Raw genomic sequence first — 16,916 nt, 5'->3', positions numbered from 1 at the left:
CGATAAATCGACGTTCGCAGGGTGTTTCGTAACGCGTGGAAATAACTGCGGGGATTAATTCGGCGCGCAGAAATAATGAAAAAAGTTGGCCGGGGAAACGGTCGACCCCCGTTCGACCTCGTTTCCAGGTACAGCCGTTTTCGTGTTTCGTCAGCTATTTACTCGCCTCGAAACGACGAAAGACCACGGTGAATACGGGACTCGAGGGCGAACAGGTGAGCGCAGGGAACCGAGAATCGTAGCGAGCGACGAAAGGGTCGCGGAGAACCGATGACGTTCGCGCGACGCGACGCGAGACGAGAAGACGAGGAGACGAGGAGGAACGAAGCGTCCCGATTTCCTCGGATCGGAGACTCCCGGCGGGGAGCCTGCAGCGGGATCCGGATTAATTAATATCCGTGCAATCAAGGTATTGCCGCGTCGCTCGGAATCTCGAAGGTGGTTCGAGCTCTTTCGCGAGAACGATCCCTTCGAGGGATTCCGGGAAGACTCCGGGCCCCCGCGCTCGCCGCAATTTACGCAGGAAACGGTTTCCGCAGCCGCAGTCGCGTCGCGATCACCCTCGGCGACGTCCTCAAAGCCCGTTTCCGGGTTCGAGACACGCTGGATCGCGACGAGCACCCGAGCGGAAACCTAGCCAGAACTCGATGCGCGGGGGACGCGTACCGGGGGTGGCGGAAACGGGACGAGCGCGAGGACCGTTCTCGATTCGATCGCGCCAACGCGAGATCAAAGTCGTTCGATCGTACATCGATTAACGCCGGAAACGGAACGTCGAAGAGCACCGGGGACGGAAAAGACGCTCGCGGGGTCCTCGAGGACGACCAAACTCTCAATCCTTGGATCGAGGAACGACTGTCGACGAAGACGAAATTCGGGAATCCCGGGACAATGTACACTTTTTCGAAGCGAACGTCACCGACGATCCCTTTCGACGCAAAGATAACACCGAAACGCGTCGCGCGTACCTATACACGAATCGACGAATTTACAAGGATTTCCATCGCCGTAAAAATGGAACGCATCGATTAGAAAATTGCAACGTTCGTCTCTAAAAAAGCGTCCCTTTCTTACGTTCGAAAACGCGACCAACGAGACGAAACTCGTACGGAGGACACCGGAACTCGCTCGGAATTCGCGGAGAACGCTCAAAGTCGGCCAAAGTGCCGTTTCGCGAAGCAACGTACCGTAGTTCGCGCGTACCGTAAATCTACGCTCAAGGTGGACGACCGACCCGGCGAACTCTCTTCCGGCGTTGACTCGCCGGGACAACGCGATTCGTTCGGCGGAAAAAATACGTATAACCGAGTTCGAGACGCAACGGCGTCCCCTGTGCACGGGGAGTTCCAATTCTCGCGCGGAATCGTAATCCAAAGCTCGCGAAGACGCGAATCGGTGGATTCGATTTCCCCAGACTCCGCGACGAGGATGAGGGAATCGATTCGCGTCGCGACTCGGGTCGCTCGCCTCTCGATCCTACCGGTCGTGTACGCGGACCACGGACGGAGTCTTTCCAATTTTCCCGACTCGCGTGCAATTCGAGCTAACGAACCTCGGGTATCCGACAGACTCCCGATATTTCCCCGTATTTAGTAAAAAATGTAAACGACGCGAGACGACTGCCGCTAAAAGCGAGCGGAGAGACCGATCGATCTCCGCGAGCGAGATTGAAAGCACGAGCTTCTAATCTCGCTCCGGCGACCCAGATAAACAAGCGACACGGAAATATTAACCGTCCCCTACGCGGATCCGGTTCTCTTAATATTCGCGCAATTTTCCCGGGCTTCCCGGACCATCGAGGATCGAACAAAGCCGCGTTTCCGTGCTCTCCGTTCGAGCTAATATCGCCGCAGTCCTCGACGACGCGAAGCGCCCCTGCGAACCGAGTCCGGAACGGATCGACGACGACCGAGCAATGCCCGCGGAGTGTTTTTTAATTACGATTTTTTAACCTCGACCGTCTTCGAGATTACGCTGCGGAAGCACCGCGAAATCTTGAGCTCGTACGCGCTACTTTACGCGAGAAAAGTACCTCTACTTACGCTACGTTCCGTGCAACGTACATTTTCGAACGCGCGCGGTTAACGGGATCCGAAAGCGAATCGCGGCGATCTCGATGAAAAATTTCCACGTTTCTCGTTGCCGTCGTAGTCATCCGCGACCCGTGAATTCTAATCCTCGCGCAAAACGTACCGGTCGAATTCCGCGCAACGGTTACCGACAAGAGTGCAGCGAGCATTTATCAAAGCGTTTCGCTCGCGGGAGTGCATCGTCGCGCGGGTCGCTCGCTCCCGTTTCTTCGGCCCCTTTCGAAACGTTAATCTCCGCGGTGCGCAGGATGGCGGAAGTAAATATTTCTCCCCTCACCGGGGGGTAGAAGCGGACGAGAGATCATCCGTCGTTTTACGCGATTATCGGGGCTCGATCGAACGCCGCCCGTCTCTCTGTGTATCTTCGTTTCGTAATTTACGAAAAGCGAGGGGCGCGCAGTTGCTGGCGTCGCGCGTTTTCGCAATTCATAACTTCCGCGTTGTAAGCCGCACCGTCGACTCCCGAAATTGACGGCTCGGCTATACACGGGTGTATCCAGACCCGGCGACGAGTGTCGCTGAACGTTTTTGCCCGCGAAATGATACACGACCGGTCGAAATTGCGCAAACACGAGCACGGACCACCGCGTTCCCCTCGTTCCGTTCCGTGGCTCTTCGTCGTTCGAATTGTCCCCGTTTTCCGTAATTTTTTTCCTTCTCCCGGTTTTCTCGTCCCCTCGCCCGCGACTCGACCGACGATCGATCGATCGGAAGACGACTCGGAGCGGACGCGCTCGAACCTATTCCCGTTTACGATAAAAGGTTATCGATCGCGTCTATCCGGATCGGGCAATAGGACGCAATCGTTGCGCGTACCGCGACGTAAAATTTATCACCGGCAGCGTAAAATTGACCGTCGACGAGGACGTTCCCGGCGCATAACCGCTGTCCGCGCGATCGTTACCCGTGACCGATGCCACGGGACCGGGTAACGTTGCCCGCTGCGATCCGTTACCGCGATCGGGACGCAAACTTTGCATCGACGGAACGTAATTTCGACGAGGGTCTGCGCGTACGTCGATATCCACCGAGATCGAGCCGCGTATCCCGGCTCGAAATCGATGAACGCGATTCCGCGAGCGTACGCTCCGCGGCGAAACACCGTCTTCTCGAGTCGTCGTAATAACTTTACAAAGTCCGAAGCCGAACGAAACAACCGTCTCTGCGAAACGGTCAAGTTGCCCTCGAGAATCGATCGAGCGGAATACCTCGGACGTCTCCGTCTTCGAATCACCGTATAGAGCGAGTACTTTACTCGTCCCGTTCCCGTTCACGCGTCGATCGAACCGTTTCGCGACGATCGGTGGCCGCGATAACGATTATCCGACGCCGCAACCTCTCCTGCGCCGGACTCTGTCTCTTCTCCGGCGAGCAGCCGGATCGAGCCGAAATTCCGGGGCCACCGTTCGTTATTGAATAACGATCGACGCGCGGTGGAACGAGAGTGGCCGAGATACGTCACGAACCACGACGACGACGACGACGACGACGACGACGACGATCGGCGTAACGATATCGTTGTCGTTAGCGTTACGGCATTATCGCGAGCGTTGCTTCTACAAACCGTGGGCGGCACGGCTCGTGTAACGATATTAGAGGATAATGGGAGCGACGTCGTCGTCGTCGTCGCCGTCGCCGCCGCCATCCTCGTCGCCGTCTACACGGAGTGATAATAGCCGTACGCACGGCACACACGCGTCGCGAACACGACCGCTCGCGCGTTTGCATCGGCCGCGATTCGCAGGACGCGGGATGGTAATGAGAGCTTCGCCAGAGGGGCTTCGGCGTACAATGCAATTCCGCTTGTTACCGATAACAGCACCGCAATTCCAGAACGCTCGTTACCAATGTCCCTGCCCTTTTTCCCTTTCTCGCCTCCTCCCTCTCGCCCCCACCTTCTCCTCCTCCTCTTTCTCCTACGCCGCATCGCGATCCAGCCGTTTTTCCTCTTTCCCCGACACTTTTTCGCGTCGATCTCGACGTCGTTCGCCTTCGAATATCGAAAATTTAATTTTCCTCGACCCGAGCACGAAGCCGCGACTCCTCCGCGCGTCGAACAGAGAATCGCGAACCTATCTTGATTTTCGTGCGATCCGAGGAGAGGGTTCCAACGCCGCGGGTACACGGTCCGGTGAGTCCTCGATCGAAAATATCCGGTAGTTGGAATACGTTCGCCTTTCGTCTAATTCCGAGCATCGAGGACCAGCACGGAGGACATTGGACTCTGCGAGGACGTTTACTCGAGTCGTTTTCATCGGTGGAGTTTAACGAAATTCCAACACGAATACGTCGCGTCGTAGTTTGACGCGTTGCTCGACCAGACGAGGAAGGTCCCCGTTAGCGACGGTCCTCGATCCTGAGCTCGGTGCTCCGGGACTCCCTCGGGGGTCTTTTCTAAGTCGTCGAGCTACGGAATTCGAGATAATTAGCTCACCGTGACGGACAACACCGAGACGCGGACGATGCCGCGGACACGGCTATCGTCTCGTCAACGTCTACCGAGAGCCACGAACGCACATCGCTGAGAGATCGGCCTACGGCTAGGCATCGCGAGCTTCCGATTCGAGGAAACTCGCCGCGCCCCTCTGTCCAAGAACATCGGTTTACGAAGCTGACGTCCGACGAAGCACGGTCGAGATCCTCGTTACCCTCGAACGGGTAATTTGCGCCGTAACGGATCCGACGTCGAGCGGACGTACCGTCGTTAACGACCCTGAGGAGAAATCATCCCCGGAACCGAGCCTCGACGACAACCGGAAACAACAAAACCTCCGGCCAGCCGCGGTCTACTCTTTCCGACCGCGATCAACGAAAGCGAGGATCGCGTCCTGTCCGAGCCACGCGAGGACAAAAGAGGACAACCGGACGGCCGATCCTGGCTCGTTAATCAGACGGACGGCATATAGAGCGCAATTATCCGACGGTAATTAACTTCGCAAACTGCAGCCCCCGCGAAGTCTGGCGAGGCGAACGCTCCGCGCAAGAGGACGGGCCGTTGGGTGGTGGAGGCGGTGTAGGCGGTGTAGGTGGTGGAGGTAGCGGGGTTGGATGGTCGGAGGGATGGTTGATAACGGCGGCGGCGGTGGCGGCGGCGTCAGCGGTGGATGGTGGATGGTTTGGATGGAAGGTTCTTCGTGGGTTCCGGCCTGATGGAGCTGTTCTGGAATTATACACGGGGTTAGCCCTGAAAACCAGGCGGCAGCCAGCTTTTGCCCCGGAAACTAATTTAACTCTCGCATCCTCCATCCTACCTACCCCCTGCCAGACTAGCTACCCACCTAGCTATCCCCGCCCGTAGCACCGACCCTCACCGATTTCCACTCGGCTGTCTGTGCGGGACGGCCGCGTCCACGCGCGCGCACGCCTCGCGTCTGAATAGAATACGGAGCGGATCGACGGGCGGTGGGAAACGGGCGCCGGGCGCCGGGAGGGACTAAATACGAACGAACGGGCGCGGATCGACGTATCCGAACTTCGTTCGATCTCGCCGGGCTCGAGAGGGCTGGAAGAAAGTATGCCGCGGTTCCGGGGTACGAACCACTCGAACGCGCGAATACGCCGCGATCGCGAACTTCGTTCCTCGAGTGTCGGCCACTCCGAGGCCTTAATTAGAGGGTCTCGTTGCGCGGAACGCGATCGAACCGGGTGCACGCGACGCGGACCTTTTCCCACCGAGCAGATCTTTCTCGTTTTTCCTTTTTTTTTTTTTCTCCGGCCTGGACCCGGACCCCGAAAACCTCGAGCAACGCCGGTTACCGATCGGTCGGTTCCGCGATGAAAATTCGCTCGTGGCGATCTTTTTTTTTTCTTTTTTTCTTCCCTTTCTCGACCATCGGCCATTCGTCGAAGAGAGCACGGAAGAGCGAGTTCGCCGCGGAACGGAACGGTCGGGGAAAACGCGTACACGGCGATGAGAGTTTCGCAAATTAACGCCCGTACACCCGGGGACCCCGTCGATGTTCCTCGATATTCGTACAATTAACAGGTGATATTAATTGGCCGGAGCGGGACCATTCTTTCGGTCGTACGGCGAGTTCCGACGAGACTCTTTCTTTTAATGGAACCGCGCAGCTAGACCCGACGGACCGCCGGGTTATGGAACTCTCTGTCCATTCGACTGCTCTCAGCCGCTCGCTAATTCGATTAGCCAATTTTCATTGTACCGTTCGCGCGTCCATCGATCCGTTTTAATTCGCGAATAGACCCGCGGACCGTGCCCGATGTTCTTCCTCCCTAACCCGAGCCTTCTCCACCCACCCTCGGCCGCTCTCCTTTTTTACGCTTTCTCCCCCGATGGACGGGCTGGCTCTCGTCGATTCCGTGTTTGCTCACGGTCAACGGGCAACTTCGTTTTCTCGTTCACGGGGAACTTGAACCGCGGTTCGCGTCCAGCGTCGATCGACTCCGCTCGACGTTCCCGCGTGTCGATAAAATGTCCGTTAACGCGGCGTCGAGGCCTTCGAAAGAAACGGACGTACCACGGCGTCCGTGTTTCGACGGGGAACGCGTCGGAATCGCAAATGCCGTCCATCGACTTCTTCGATCGGACACGACGGGCCATTTGCGAGCGACGCGTCCTCCGACGATCGCGAAGAACCGCCCTCGTTGAGGGAACAACGAACGAGCGCCGATTGATTTTCAAGGGAAACGATTCGACTGGATCCGACGAACCTCCAAAGGAGACCTACAACGAGCGATACCTTATCGTTTGCAAAACCGTAACATTGGTTCCGTTTCGCGACAACTTCTCACCAGCGTCCACCGCAACCAACGTCCTTATTCGACAGGGATTTCCACGATTTAATACGGCGAACGTAACCGCGCAAATTGTGCGATTAAAACGTTCGACGAGGAGTATTCGATATTTTGTTCGTTCTTCGATGGCTTCGATTCCGCTTCGACGACCCGTGTTCGAATTTTGTCAATTTTGTGCGCCAAAGGGTTCTCCCGTTTACCGAACGAATAAATAGAGTGTTCTCGTTTTGTTCGAACTCGACGCTCAAAGAGTACCGGCGAGTTTTACGACCAGTTTCCACTTTCCAAATTGTGGAACGGTGTCGGTCGCGACGTTTACTTTTTTCGATGGGAGTAGAGATCGCCGAGTTTCGAGAGGAAGATGGACCTTGCGTCGACGCGGTGTCGATATCGAGGGTGCGGAACTACCGCTACACGGGTCACCTCCGCGCGGCAGAGAAGTAACAATTACCCATAAATCGCGTCTAACTTTTCCGCGCGGAAATCCTCGATCTCTGAACAAACTCTTGTACAGTCCGTGCATCGCTCGACGAGGACGCGGGTCTAATTGGACGAAGTAGGAAGAGAGAGCCATCGAGTACGTTCTTTCCTCTTGGGCGCGCGAAACTATCGACCCTGATCGTGGACAAATTTTAGAATTCCAAGCCCGAGAATATTAACACGGAAATACAACAGTGAACAACCGCTCGTCGAGTTCGTTGTCGATATTTCTCGCGTAAACTGTTCGACGAGGAATTGCGTGCGTCGAAAACCAGAGTCGACAATGCGCAGGATCGGTGAAAGAGGTTCGTCCACCGTCTAGGTGAAAAAATCCCAACGTATCGAAAAAACCATCCCCTCTGTCCGACCGTCGACAGATACGAGCGGGAGATACGGCACGCTTCCGATCGCTTTCCTCGATTCCCGGCCACTACGATTCCCTTTTACCTTCCGAGGAAGAAGCGAGCCCGCTCCCGTGGTCCTTCCGATCGAGCCTGCGTCTCGCATCGGCCCGTTCTCCGGAGACACGGTCCCCTTTCTCCGAAAGGAGTCGCGGCGAGACAGGGGTTTCGCGGAAGACGCGGACGAGAAGAGAGGAAAAGTTCCCTCGGGGGACGGTCCCCCGTTAACGGCGGGAGACCGAGAGAGAAACGAAGATAACCGTGCAAAAAATTCCGAGAGCAAACGGGAGATTTATTTACGAAATCTTGGAGCGGAACGCAACGGGAGAAAGGGCCAGGGGACGAGCGGAGCTTCCGCGCCGGAAAGGGAGAGTCGATACTTTCGGAAGAAAACGAACAGAGATACCGGTGACGGGGGAGAGAAAAAGGGGCGGTGGAACGAGGAGAAAAATGTCGGAGGGTCGACGATTCGTGGGGGAGCCAACGAAGGGGACCCGGCTCTACGGGATTAAGAGCCCATTAGCCTTTCATTAACTCGACGGCGGGGATCCCGGGGACGGGAGACACTCTTTTCTAACCCTTTCTTTGTCACTGTCCCCCGAGCAAAGGGGACAAAGGCGGCATCTCGATGAAAACTAGATCCATTCAGCCGCAGAGCCACTTACCACCTTGCCACTTATGCACGCGAACGAGTTCCTCCGCGATTGTCTTTGAGTTTTCAGCCTCGCCTCGTCTCGCCTCGCCTCGCGACGCGTCGCGTCGGAAGCCAGGTACGCGCGAGCTAGCCGGGACGAAGAGATCGTTCGGGAACGCCGCGGTACCCAGAGATTTGAATTATTTAGCGTTGCGGAGAAAACGGAGACGAACGGGGAACGAGAAACGGACCAAAGGCGTACGCCGCCTCGATGCGCGACGATACGGGTATTCTGTTTCTTTTTTTTTCGGCCAAGCCGGCGAGTGGATCGTCGTTGGGCAAATTTCCGATTCCGCGGCTCGACTTCGATACTTTGGCGCGTGCACCGACGCGTACCGTTCAACGATAATTGACTGTCAAACTCGCGACACATCGTGCGCACGGTCGTTCGGCCGTAATCCCAGAAACGGGTTAATTGCGTTATGGCTGTCGTTATCTCGGTCGCTGAGCACGCAGTTCTCGAGAGGAGCGCGCAGTTCTACTCGCGGCAGCCACGAGAACGCGGCGTCGCGCACGTAATCCCGGAACGTTTCGCTGAAACGTTTACTTCTAAACGTGCGGGGCAAGAGAAATTCCCGACGCCGCTTATTTGATTTCCCGGTGCCGCGCCGCGACGCACGGTAACCTCGGACCGTTTCTTTTTACGGTCAACCCGTACGGATGTTTTTCGAGCATTGTTCGAAAAGAGCGCGACCTCGAGGCGCGAGCGCCGCTTCAAAGGAGCCGAGAAAAGCTCGAGAGACGGATATCGCGAAAACGAACGTCCGTTTGTCGCCGGTTACTTCGGACGGGCTGCCTTTTGACGCGACGCCGACGTTAATTAACGCGCCCGCGTCTATCTTCGCGACGCTCGTCGTTACGTCCGCGCGTTCTCCGTTTTCGAAAACGACGAGTCGTTCGGTAAACGACGAGCGGCCTGGAACTCCCAGCGATGGGATCGAGCGGATCGCGTGAACCCTCCGCTCGGGTCGAGAGACCACCGCGAGAAAAAGACTTGTAACGCGGTTACAAAGTTCTACGGTGTTGCCCGCTACGGTGTACTTACGGTGTACTTTAAAAAGCTGTATCCATCGGAAAAGTACGCTTTACGGCGCGTTTCCCTTCCGTCGATGTAACACGTAACTCGAATTTATCGCGAGCGTAATACGGTTTTAAAAGCGCGTTGAAAAAAGTTGGACGCATCGGCTGCTGGAATTTACCTTCGTTTATTTTTCACGATACGCTAAGGGCGGTATGGAGGAAGGTCGATGGATCCCATCGGCGCGTAATCGATGCGATCGTTGATAATTTTTAACGGAGAGACACCGCCGAGCGAAACATCTCCCGACATCCGAGCTACGTTAAACGACGAGACGCAAGACGGATCGGTTTCGCGAGTCGAGGAGTTCGGGGCGCGCTCGATCCCAACGCTACGGACACGAGCATATATAACGGTGCGTACACGGTACGCTCGGAGAGAACTTACCAGGATCGGAGGAAGGATGAGCCCTGGTGAGTCTGCAGAGTTGCAACGGCAGATAACGAGTATCCGCTCTCGGTGGTGACTTCGGCGGCGGAGGCGTCGCGCTGAGGAAGCCGCGTTGCAGCTCCCAGCCGACTTCCTGGATGATCGAAGCCTTCCTGAAGTACGGCGTCACCTCTCTCAGATATTTCACTGAAACAAAACGAACGAATCGAACGGTGAACGACCAAGGCCAGGGAAATTTTTCCCATCGAGACGGACGAGTCCGTTCCGCGCCCCGTAATTCGATTCTAATAACGCTCTCGGCGCGGGCTGCTGAAATTACTCTCTCGGTTTTTAAACTTAATCGCGCGCGTGCATTACGGACGTTGTTAAACCGGAAACGCGGGTATCGCGTTCTCGGCGCAATTACGAAATATTTCGAGCTCCCGCGAGCGTAAATATTTTTCATCGCGAGCGCCGGTTTCGTTTCTTCCTCGAGCCACCGGACCGAGACGAAACAAATTCGAGGATCCGGCTTCTCGATGACGCGTGTCCGCTCGATGTTCCGCGCGAGGATCGGGCGCGTCTGGAAGTCGAGAAAAATTAACCCCGAAATTCGAAACGCGTAATTTCGTATCCCCGGCCGACGCGGGTTACGTCGGCCGAGATCCCTCGCGGTAATTTCGGTAACGAGAGCCGTCGAAGCGGGAGCGGAAATTTCACGATGGAACGAGGCCCGGGCCGATCGATATTCCCCCGATCGGTTCGATATTAAGCCACGTTCTCCTCCGGAACGTATCTCGGCTTTACGAGCGGTTTTTACGGGTACCCGGCGAATTCGCCGCTCGCCCGGGGGTGCCGGTTACTCTTCCATCCCCGTCCCCCTCCTCCTACCGAACCGTGCGCTACACGTTTCGGTATTTCGGTTAGCTTCGGCGTCAGGATTGCAGACCATTCCCGGTTGCAGCGTTTCGTTTCTACCCCTGGTCGTCGCCCTCCTCCGGCGCGGCGCGGGGCGGCTCGCTCGTCGGGGCCCCGTGTTCCTTCGAACTTTAACGAGTTCGTCCTGTATGTAATCGCGCCGGTGCCGCACCAACGTCGAAACATCAACGACAAATTGGATTTTGAAACGGTCGGTACGTGACCGCGGTACCGTATCTCCGACGCCCCGATGCGAAACGGAGATCCGGGCCCGCGGCGATTTACGAGCCCTGCCCGGCCGCCTTTCGACTCCCGGACTGGAATTTCCGACCGAGCGACCAGGGTGGGGGTGGGGCCGGGGGCCCCACGGACCTCGTAAAAGCGGCGAGAAACGATCGCTCGGTAAACACGCGGCTCTGCTTCCGGGAGATTTCTATTTCTGGAACGTACGTCGAGCACTGCTTCCGAGTTCCGCGTCTTTCCGATTCGTCGACAGGACCGGGACTACTCGCGCCCTGTCCTCTACTCCCTGTTACGTTCCTCGTTCGACTTTTACCCGGCTCGGACGTCGAACTCGACGCTCGACTCGGGACCAACGAACTTCGCGAACCACGTTCCCAATTTGGCGAAACAAAGTCCACCGCGAGTATACTTCTTTTATCATGTAACTTGAATTTTTGGCTCGCAACAATTTTGATGTTTCCCAAGCGTTAATTCGATCGCGCAAAGTGATTTCACACGGTTATACACGCAAGGCGTATTTACACCGGGGATCCTATTTAAAGAACTTTATGCAAAAATGCAAATGTAATGTAGGGGAAATAGATCGGCGGTCTGTTAAACTTTGGCGCTAATTTATAACTATTTAGGACCAAAAGCAATTAATAAATTATACACTACTGTAGTCGAGGAATTCTCCTCTATTTTTCAAGACAAATTAGAACTGCCCAAAATCGCGTGGAGAAACAAACAATCACAGAAACCGTTCGTCCACCCAGGTTTCGCAATATCTTGATGTTTATTTATCATAATTATTACCAGCCGTCGTCGGGCCATAGTTTCAATAATTGTTAACAATATCCTAGTTTAAATAATGGCTTAAAACTCACGAATTTGTTCAAATATTCGGTTAGATCGAAGAATTGTTGGCGAAGAAAGGGTAAGTGACCTTCTGGAGAGTATAAGTAGGGCCCACGGTTGCGAAAAATTTCTTTCCACAGGAAGCCTCGGAGCTGGACGGATGTCTCCATTTTAGGTACCTGGACATCGATTGACTCCTTGGTAACCGGTACTAACTGCCGACAGGCGGTGGGTCAGTACTGGCGACCATTCTCTAATTTTTTTTCAGCTTCGTTCATTTTATTTCTTTCAGTATATCTATATTTTTTTCCGATTTTAATTTTCATTTTTATTTCTTTGTTATTTCTTCATTTATTTCGTTTCTTACTACACGTCTGTACTTCATTATTAATCCACACATACTGTATTAACTTGCTTAATGTTTCTTACAAACTTAATTTAGCTACCTTAGCTAGGTGCATCGGAAAACGAAGAACGAAGGTCGAAGAGGACTCCTCCGTCGCAATCGCCGTGGAATCTCTAGTTAAGCTTAGAATAAGTTAGTTTTAAGGCCACCATGTATCTATCTGTGATCTGCCGAGCAATTATCCAATCTTTAGCTTATTTTTGCTCGCTTGCTCGTCTCACAGTCCGGCCACCTCTGCTTGTTGCGTAAGCAAGTGACCGGCCCTGTAGGTGGTCCGAACGGTCTGTCGCCGTCTCTTCCGGTGTGTCCGCTTCCAGAGGGGACACGTTGCGAACACAGGAGCAGGCATTTTTGCCGGTCCCTGTGGAAGCCTCCGGGATAAGACCCTCTCTTTGTGATTCTTCGGGAGTCAGGTCCGCGCTCTGCGTGTGCTCCTGACACGGAGTTGGGAGAAACGGGGCACTCCTCCTCTCGAGGAGTGGAGGCGTCGCTCGTTTTCTCTGGAATCGGACCCATCGAGGGGAAACGGGACCGGCCTAGTAGGGCCAACTGCACGGTTCGCGTCGCGTTCTTCCCAATTTTGCCTCGTTTCGCTCTAGAATGTAATTGCTCGGCAGAACTGAACGAGGAGATCGAGGGAACTCTGATTCCTTCCATCTTCTCGGTTTGGTAACTTTGTTTGTATCGCACATCGAGGGAGATGGGTGGAACTTTGATTCCATCCATCTCCCTCCGGGTCTCCGCTCGCAGCAACCTCCACGTGGTGAGACCTGGTAATCGGTACTACTCGCGATGATTCTCGTCTCGAGTAGTACCGAGCTAATTGGCTGCGAATTTACAATGTTACATCACGATATTGAAATGTTTTGTTACGTGTCAGAATGTATAGACCTTGGATAAAGTAAAAATTCAATAGGCATGCGCGCGATCGAGTACTCGCCCAACGCGTCTGTTCATTGTACGTTATTTCTACTCGCGTCGGTGGTCATAGTTGGAAACTCGCGTCGGATTCGATAAAATCGTTAGGAACGCGTGGTCTTTGGCAGACGATTTGTCAAGGTAGTCGAAGCATTCCTTTTCGAAAATTTGGTCGGTGAATTCCGAGTCGTAAATCCACGCGCTGGAAAGTCGCGGTTCGCGATTCTCGAATTCGACGACGATTCGAATAAATGCGGTGGAATCGGTCGAGATAGAACACCCACCAACGCGAGTCTCTCTTCCTTACGTCTCTAATATCCAAATGGCCGTTACTCCGCGACATGAAACCAATGTCCCCTATTCACCGCGCGGCTTTTCAATCCGCTGCATCTATTCGGCCGACAGCGGCGCAGCCGCCGATTCTTTCCATGCGAGAGTCATACGTCGACCGGGTCTCGTTTATCAAGCAGTCGTAATTTCAACGATGTCCATTGATAAGCCACCGACACCGTGACCGTAATGCGCGGAACGAGTTCGACCAATCCCGTCGAACGGCCATTCGTCTGCTCGTCGACTCGTCGCATTATTAATAATTAGACGCGCATCGATGCGCGCGAATCGATCGTTCGCTCGTCCCCCCTTTCCAGAGATTTCGATTTCCGCTCGCGTCACCGTATGGATTTTTACCGACCAACGCGGACGATCCTCCTCCCGTTTACGCGATCGATTCGAGTCGTCGATGAAAAAGACGGAAACGACAACAGTTCGATTCGTGGACGGTCGAACGTGGCTCCGTTTAGATTATACTTGAAACGTATCGAAAGACACATTTCGATCGATGTGTCTTTGACATTTTTTTTTGTTATGGCGCAATCAGCACCGAAAACGATACGTAAGGTAAACTGTACCGTAAGGTACGATGCATCGTCGTTTCGTTCGATCGGAGTCGATGATCTCGATTCGTCGAGCGTCGAATTAAAAACGAAAAATCGTCCTTGCCATTTTTCGAGCACGGTGCAACGAGCGCGGAGAATTTACACCTCCCGATTCTCTCGCATTTTCGAGTTCATATTTTTTTCGAGTCACGCGCCGAGCATCTGAAATCCGAAGCTCGTAAAAAAAATACGTTCGACCGGTCGATCCAACCGGAATCGGCCTCGCAATTTCCAGACGCGTCCGGGCGTTCGTGGCGCGAAGCGTACGCGCGTCGCGGAACGAGCGTAATTTCGCGCGTTTTCGGCCCTTCGAACTATTTCCCGCTGGAGGATTTTCGCGTCGGCTCGATCGACGTTTACGACAACGTAATTCGCGATTTCCGCGGCAATTTTCGCACGCGCGCGCAGAAAGACGAACGCTCGTCGCGAGGCTCGCGCCGCTAACGGCTCCTTTGGTCGTTGGAACGGAAGTAGCTGTGTTCCAGCGGTGAAAATTAACGTAAACAGAAGCACGGGGTTAAGAGAAGGATAATTAAAGCTTTCCACGACCGACCTGGATACGAAGAACCGGGAGCGCACCAGGATTTTCGGTGTTTGAACGGGGCGAACGCGGTCCCGAAACATCGGCTGTTTACTCGACTCGAAACGGAGGATAAAATTTGCAAAGGGAACCGACGTCGAGCGATGCCACTTTTTTGCGGGAGTGCATTAAGGTAATTGGAACGATTAAAGGAAAATATGGGTGCTCGGCGGTGTTTGCGAGCGGTCGTCACGCGATGGAAATATCGTTTCTAAAATCAGGTACGCGCACCTGAGGCGGTGAACGGAGATAATTGATCGATGACAAGAATAGTGCGAGTTCGACGTTGAAACTTAACCGGGACGTTTGGATCGAAAACGGGGGATACCGTTCGAAGCACGGATTACCCTCTATTTTCGCAAGTCCTTTCAACGCGATTCCTCGTAATCGGTTCCGGTTATTATCGCGAACGACGACTCGCCGTCTTCGACTATTTCCGCGCGCCTTTCTTTCCGTCCGAATTAATTACGATCGATTCGATGCTTCGATTCTCGGCTGGTTTCCTTTTCGATTTCGTGCGAATCGTCCCTCGAGTCTACGCACCGTAACGGAGCACACGTGGATCGTCGATTCGCGTTCGAGTATCGCAAATTTTTCCGTCGAAATCGACGCGTTCGAGAACGTCCGTCGCTCGTCGAATTTTCTCGAACAACGAAACGCGCACCGTTGCGGATTCGACGCGGAAAGCAACGAACGAGGAGCGGATAGAGAAGCGGGGACATTTCATGGCTCGAGAGCGACCGATCGAGCTCTCGGGACGCCTTGAAAATAGAGTAAAACGGATAAACCGGAAGTCGATCGCTGTCCGTTGCCGACGGAAGATATTTTTAATATCCGGCGAGGCTCCCATCCACTCGTCTTACCCCCCATCCTCCGACCTCCGTTCTCCGTTCTCCGTTCTCCGTTCTCCGTTCTCCGTCCTCGACTCGGCAGTGTATACACGGGCCTGCAGCGAACGGAGGAGGGTTGCGTCTACAAGGGGAATGATCCCGTATTGAAATTGCACGGAAATTTATCCCGGATCGCGTCGGTATATCGAATCGTCTCTCAAAGTTCGAATCCCGATGAAAAACGGATCGTTCCGATCCGTGGTTCCGCACCTATCCGTCGGCCACGTTTTATCGGCCGACCCGATGGTCGTTCGAGACACGGCGAACGGGACGATCTCGATGATCCTCCGTTAATATCGCGAGAAAGTAACGATCTCCGCTCGAAACGATGAGAGATTCTTGCGCCGGGAGGAGGAACGTTTGCCGCGCGATTCCAGATAACCGAGAGATTCGAGAACGCGGATGGCCCGGTGAAACTTCGCTTTGGGGGCGATTTCCATTACCCGGCGGCTTTCCGGCAGCGGCGAAATCGATCGTCGAATCGGTGACGAGCGTTTGCCTCGACGCGCGCTCGTTCGAATATTAACGCGACAACGGGACGCAAAGGACGACGCTTAGGAGAACGAGATGGATGGCTTCGAGGGATCGACGACGCCCGATGCACGCCGGTCGTTCACGAATTACGCTCTCTACGTGTACGTGGGCGCGTGTTCCTCACCGGAGCCGCGTACAGAGCGCAGATTTCCGAGAGTCCTCGTCGTCGAGTACCACGACGCGCGAACCATTCGGTTTTTAATTCTTTTCGTTCGGCGAGAGATTGTACGACCGCGCCTCGATCTCCGACTCGAACCGATGCGAAACACAGGAACGGAATCGAGTCTTTCCACCGAGACGCGACTTCGTAGTGGAAAATTTCGCGCAGCCGGCGGAATCCCGAATAAATTTCGGCCGAGAGGCGTGCCGCGTGCCGCGTGCCGCGTGCCGCGTGCCGCGGACGGCGTTCCAAGAAATTTGAATGTAAATCGTACGATTACGCGGAAACGGCGGAAAAAGAACGGAATCCCGGCACGATTCCTCGTAGGCGTTCGGTCGAGGGGAAAACTCTCGGGGGATCGGTCGCGTTCTCGCGAAATCGAGGCGTTTAAACCGGCGAACCTCGCCCCCGGGGAGGATTCGGCGAACCGGAAGAGGTAACGCGCGGAACGGCTCCGAGAGGATTCGAAAAACCTCTACCCGTCTTATTTACCGAACGAAAGGGACGGACGCGCGAGGAAAAGAACTCGTCGCGAGGAATCGAGACGATTCTCGCGACGACTCGGATTCGTTGCCCGTTCGTAATAGAATTCGGCCAATTCTCTTCGCGGTCTTTCGGAAACGAATAG

At 54.7% G+C, this 16,916-nt stretch overlaps 1 protein-coding gene across 3 annotated transcripts in view; it reads right to left on the bottom strand.

Moving 5' to 3' along the window:
• Window positions 1-16,916, bottom strand: part of Syn1 (Syntrophin-like 1) — a 374,190-nt gene that overhangs the window by 133,217 nt on the left and 224,057 nt on the right. For all 3 annotated transcript variants that reach the window (XM_076312834.1, XM_076312842.1, XM_076312825.1), the window contains exon 3: window positions 9,886-10,074. In XM_076312834.1, coding sequence (XP_076168949.1) covers window positions 9,886-10,074 — 189 coding nt within the window. The remainder of the gene's footprint in view (window positions 1-9,885; window positions 10,075-16,916) is intronic.

The sequence above is a fragment of the Ptiloglossa arizonensis genome, chromosome 1, assembly GCF_051014685.1.
Source record: "Ptiloglossa arizonensis isolate GNS036 chromosome 1, iyPtiAriz1_principal, whole genome shotgun sequence".
NCBI lineage: Eukaryota > Metazoa > Arthropoda > Insecta > Hymenoptera > Colletidae > Ptiloglossa > Ptiloglossa arizonensis.
The sequence above is the reverse complement of the archived record's forward strand: the minus strand, read 5'-3'. Positions and strand labels throughout refer to the sequence as shown.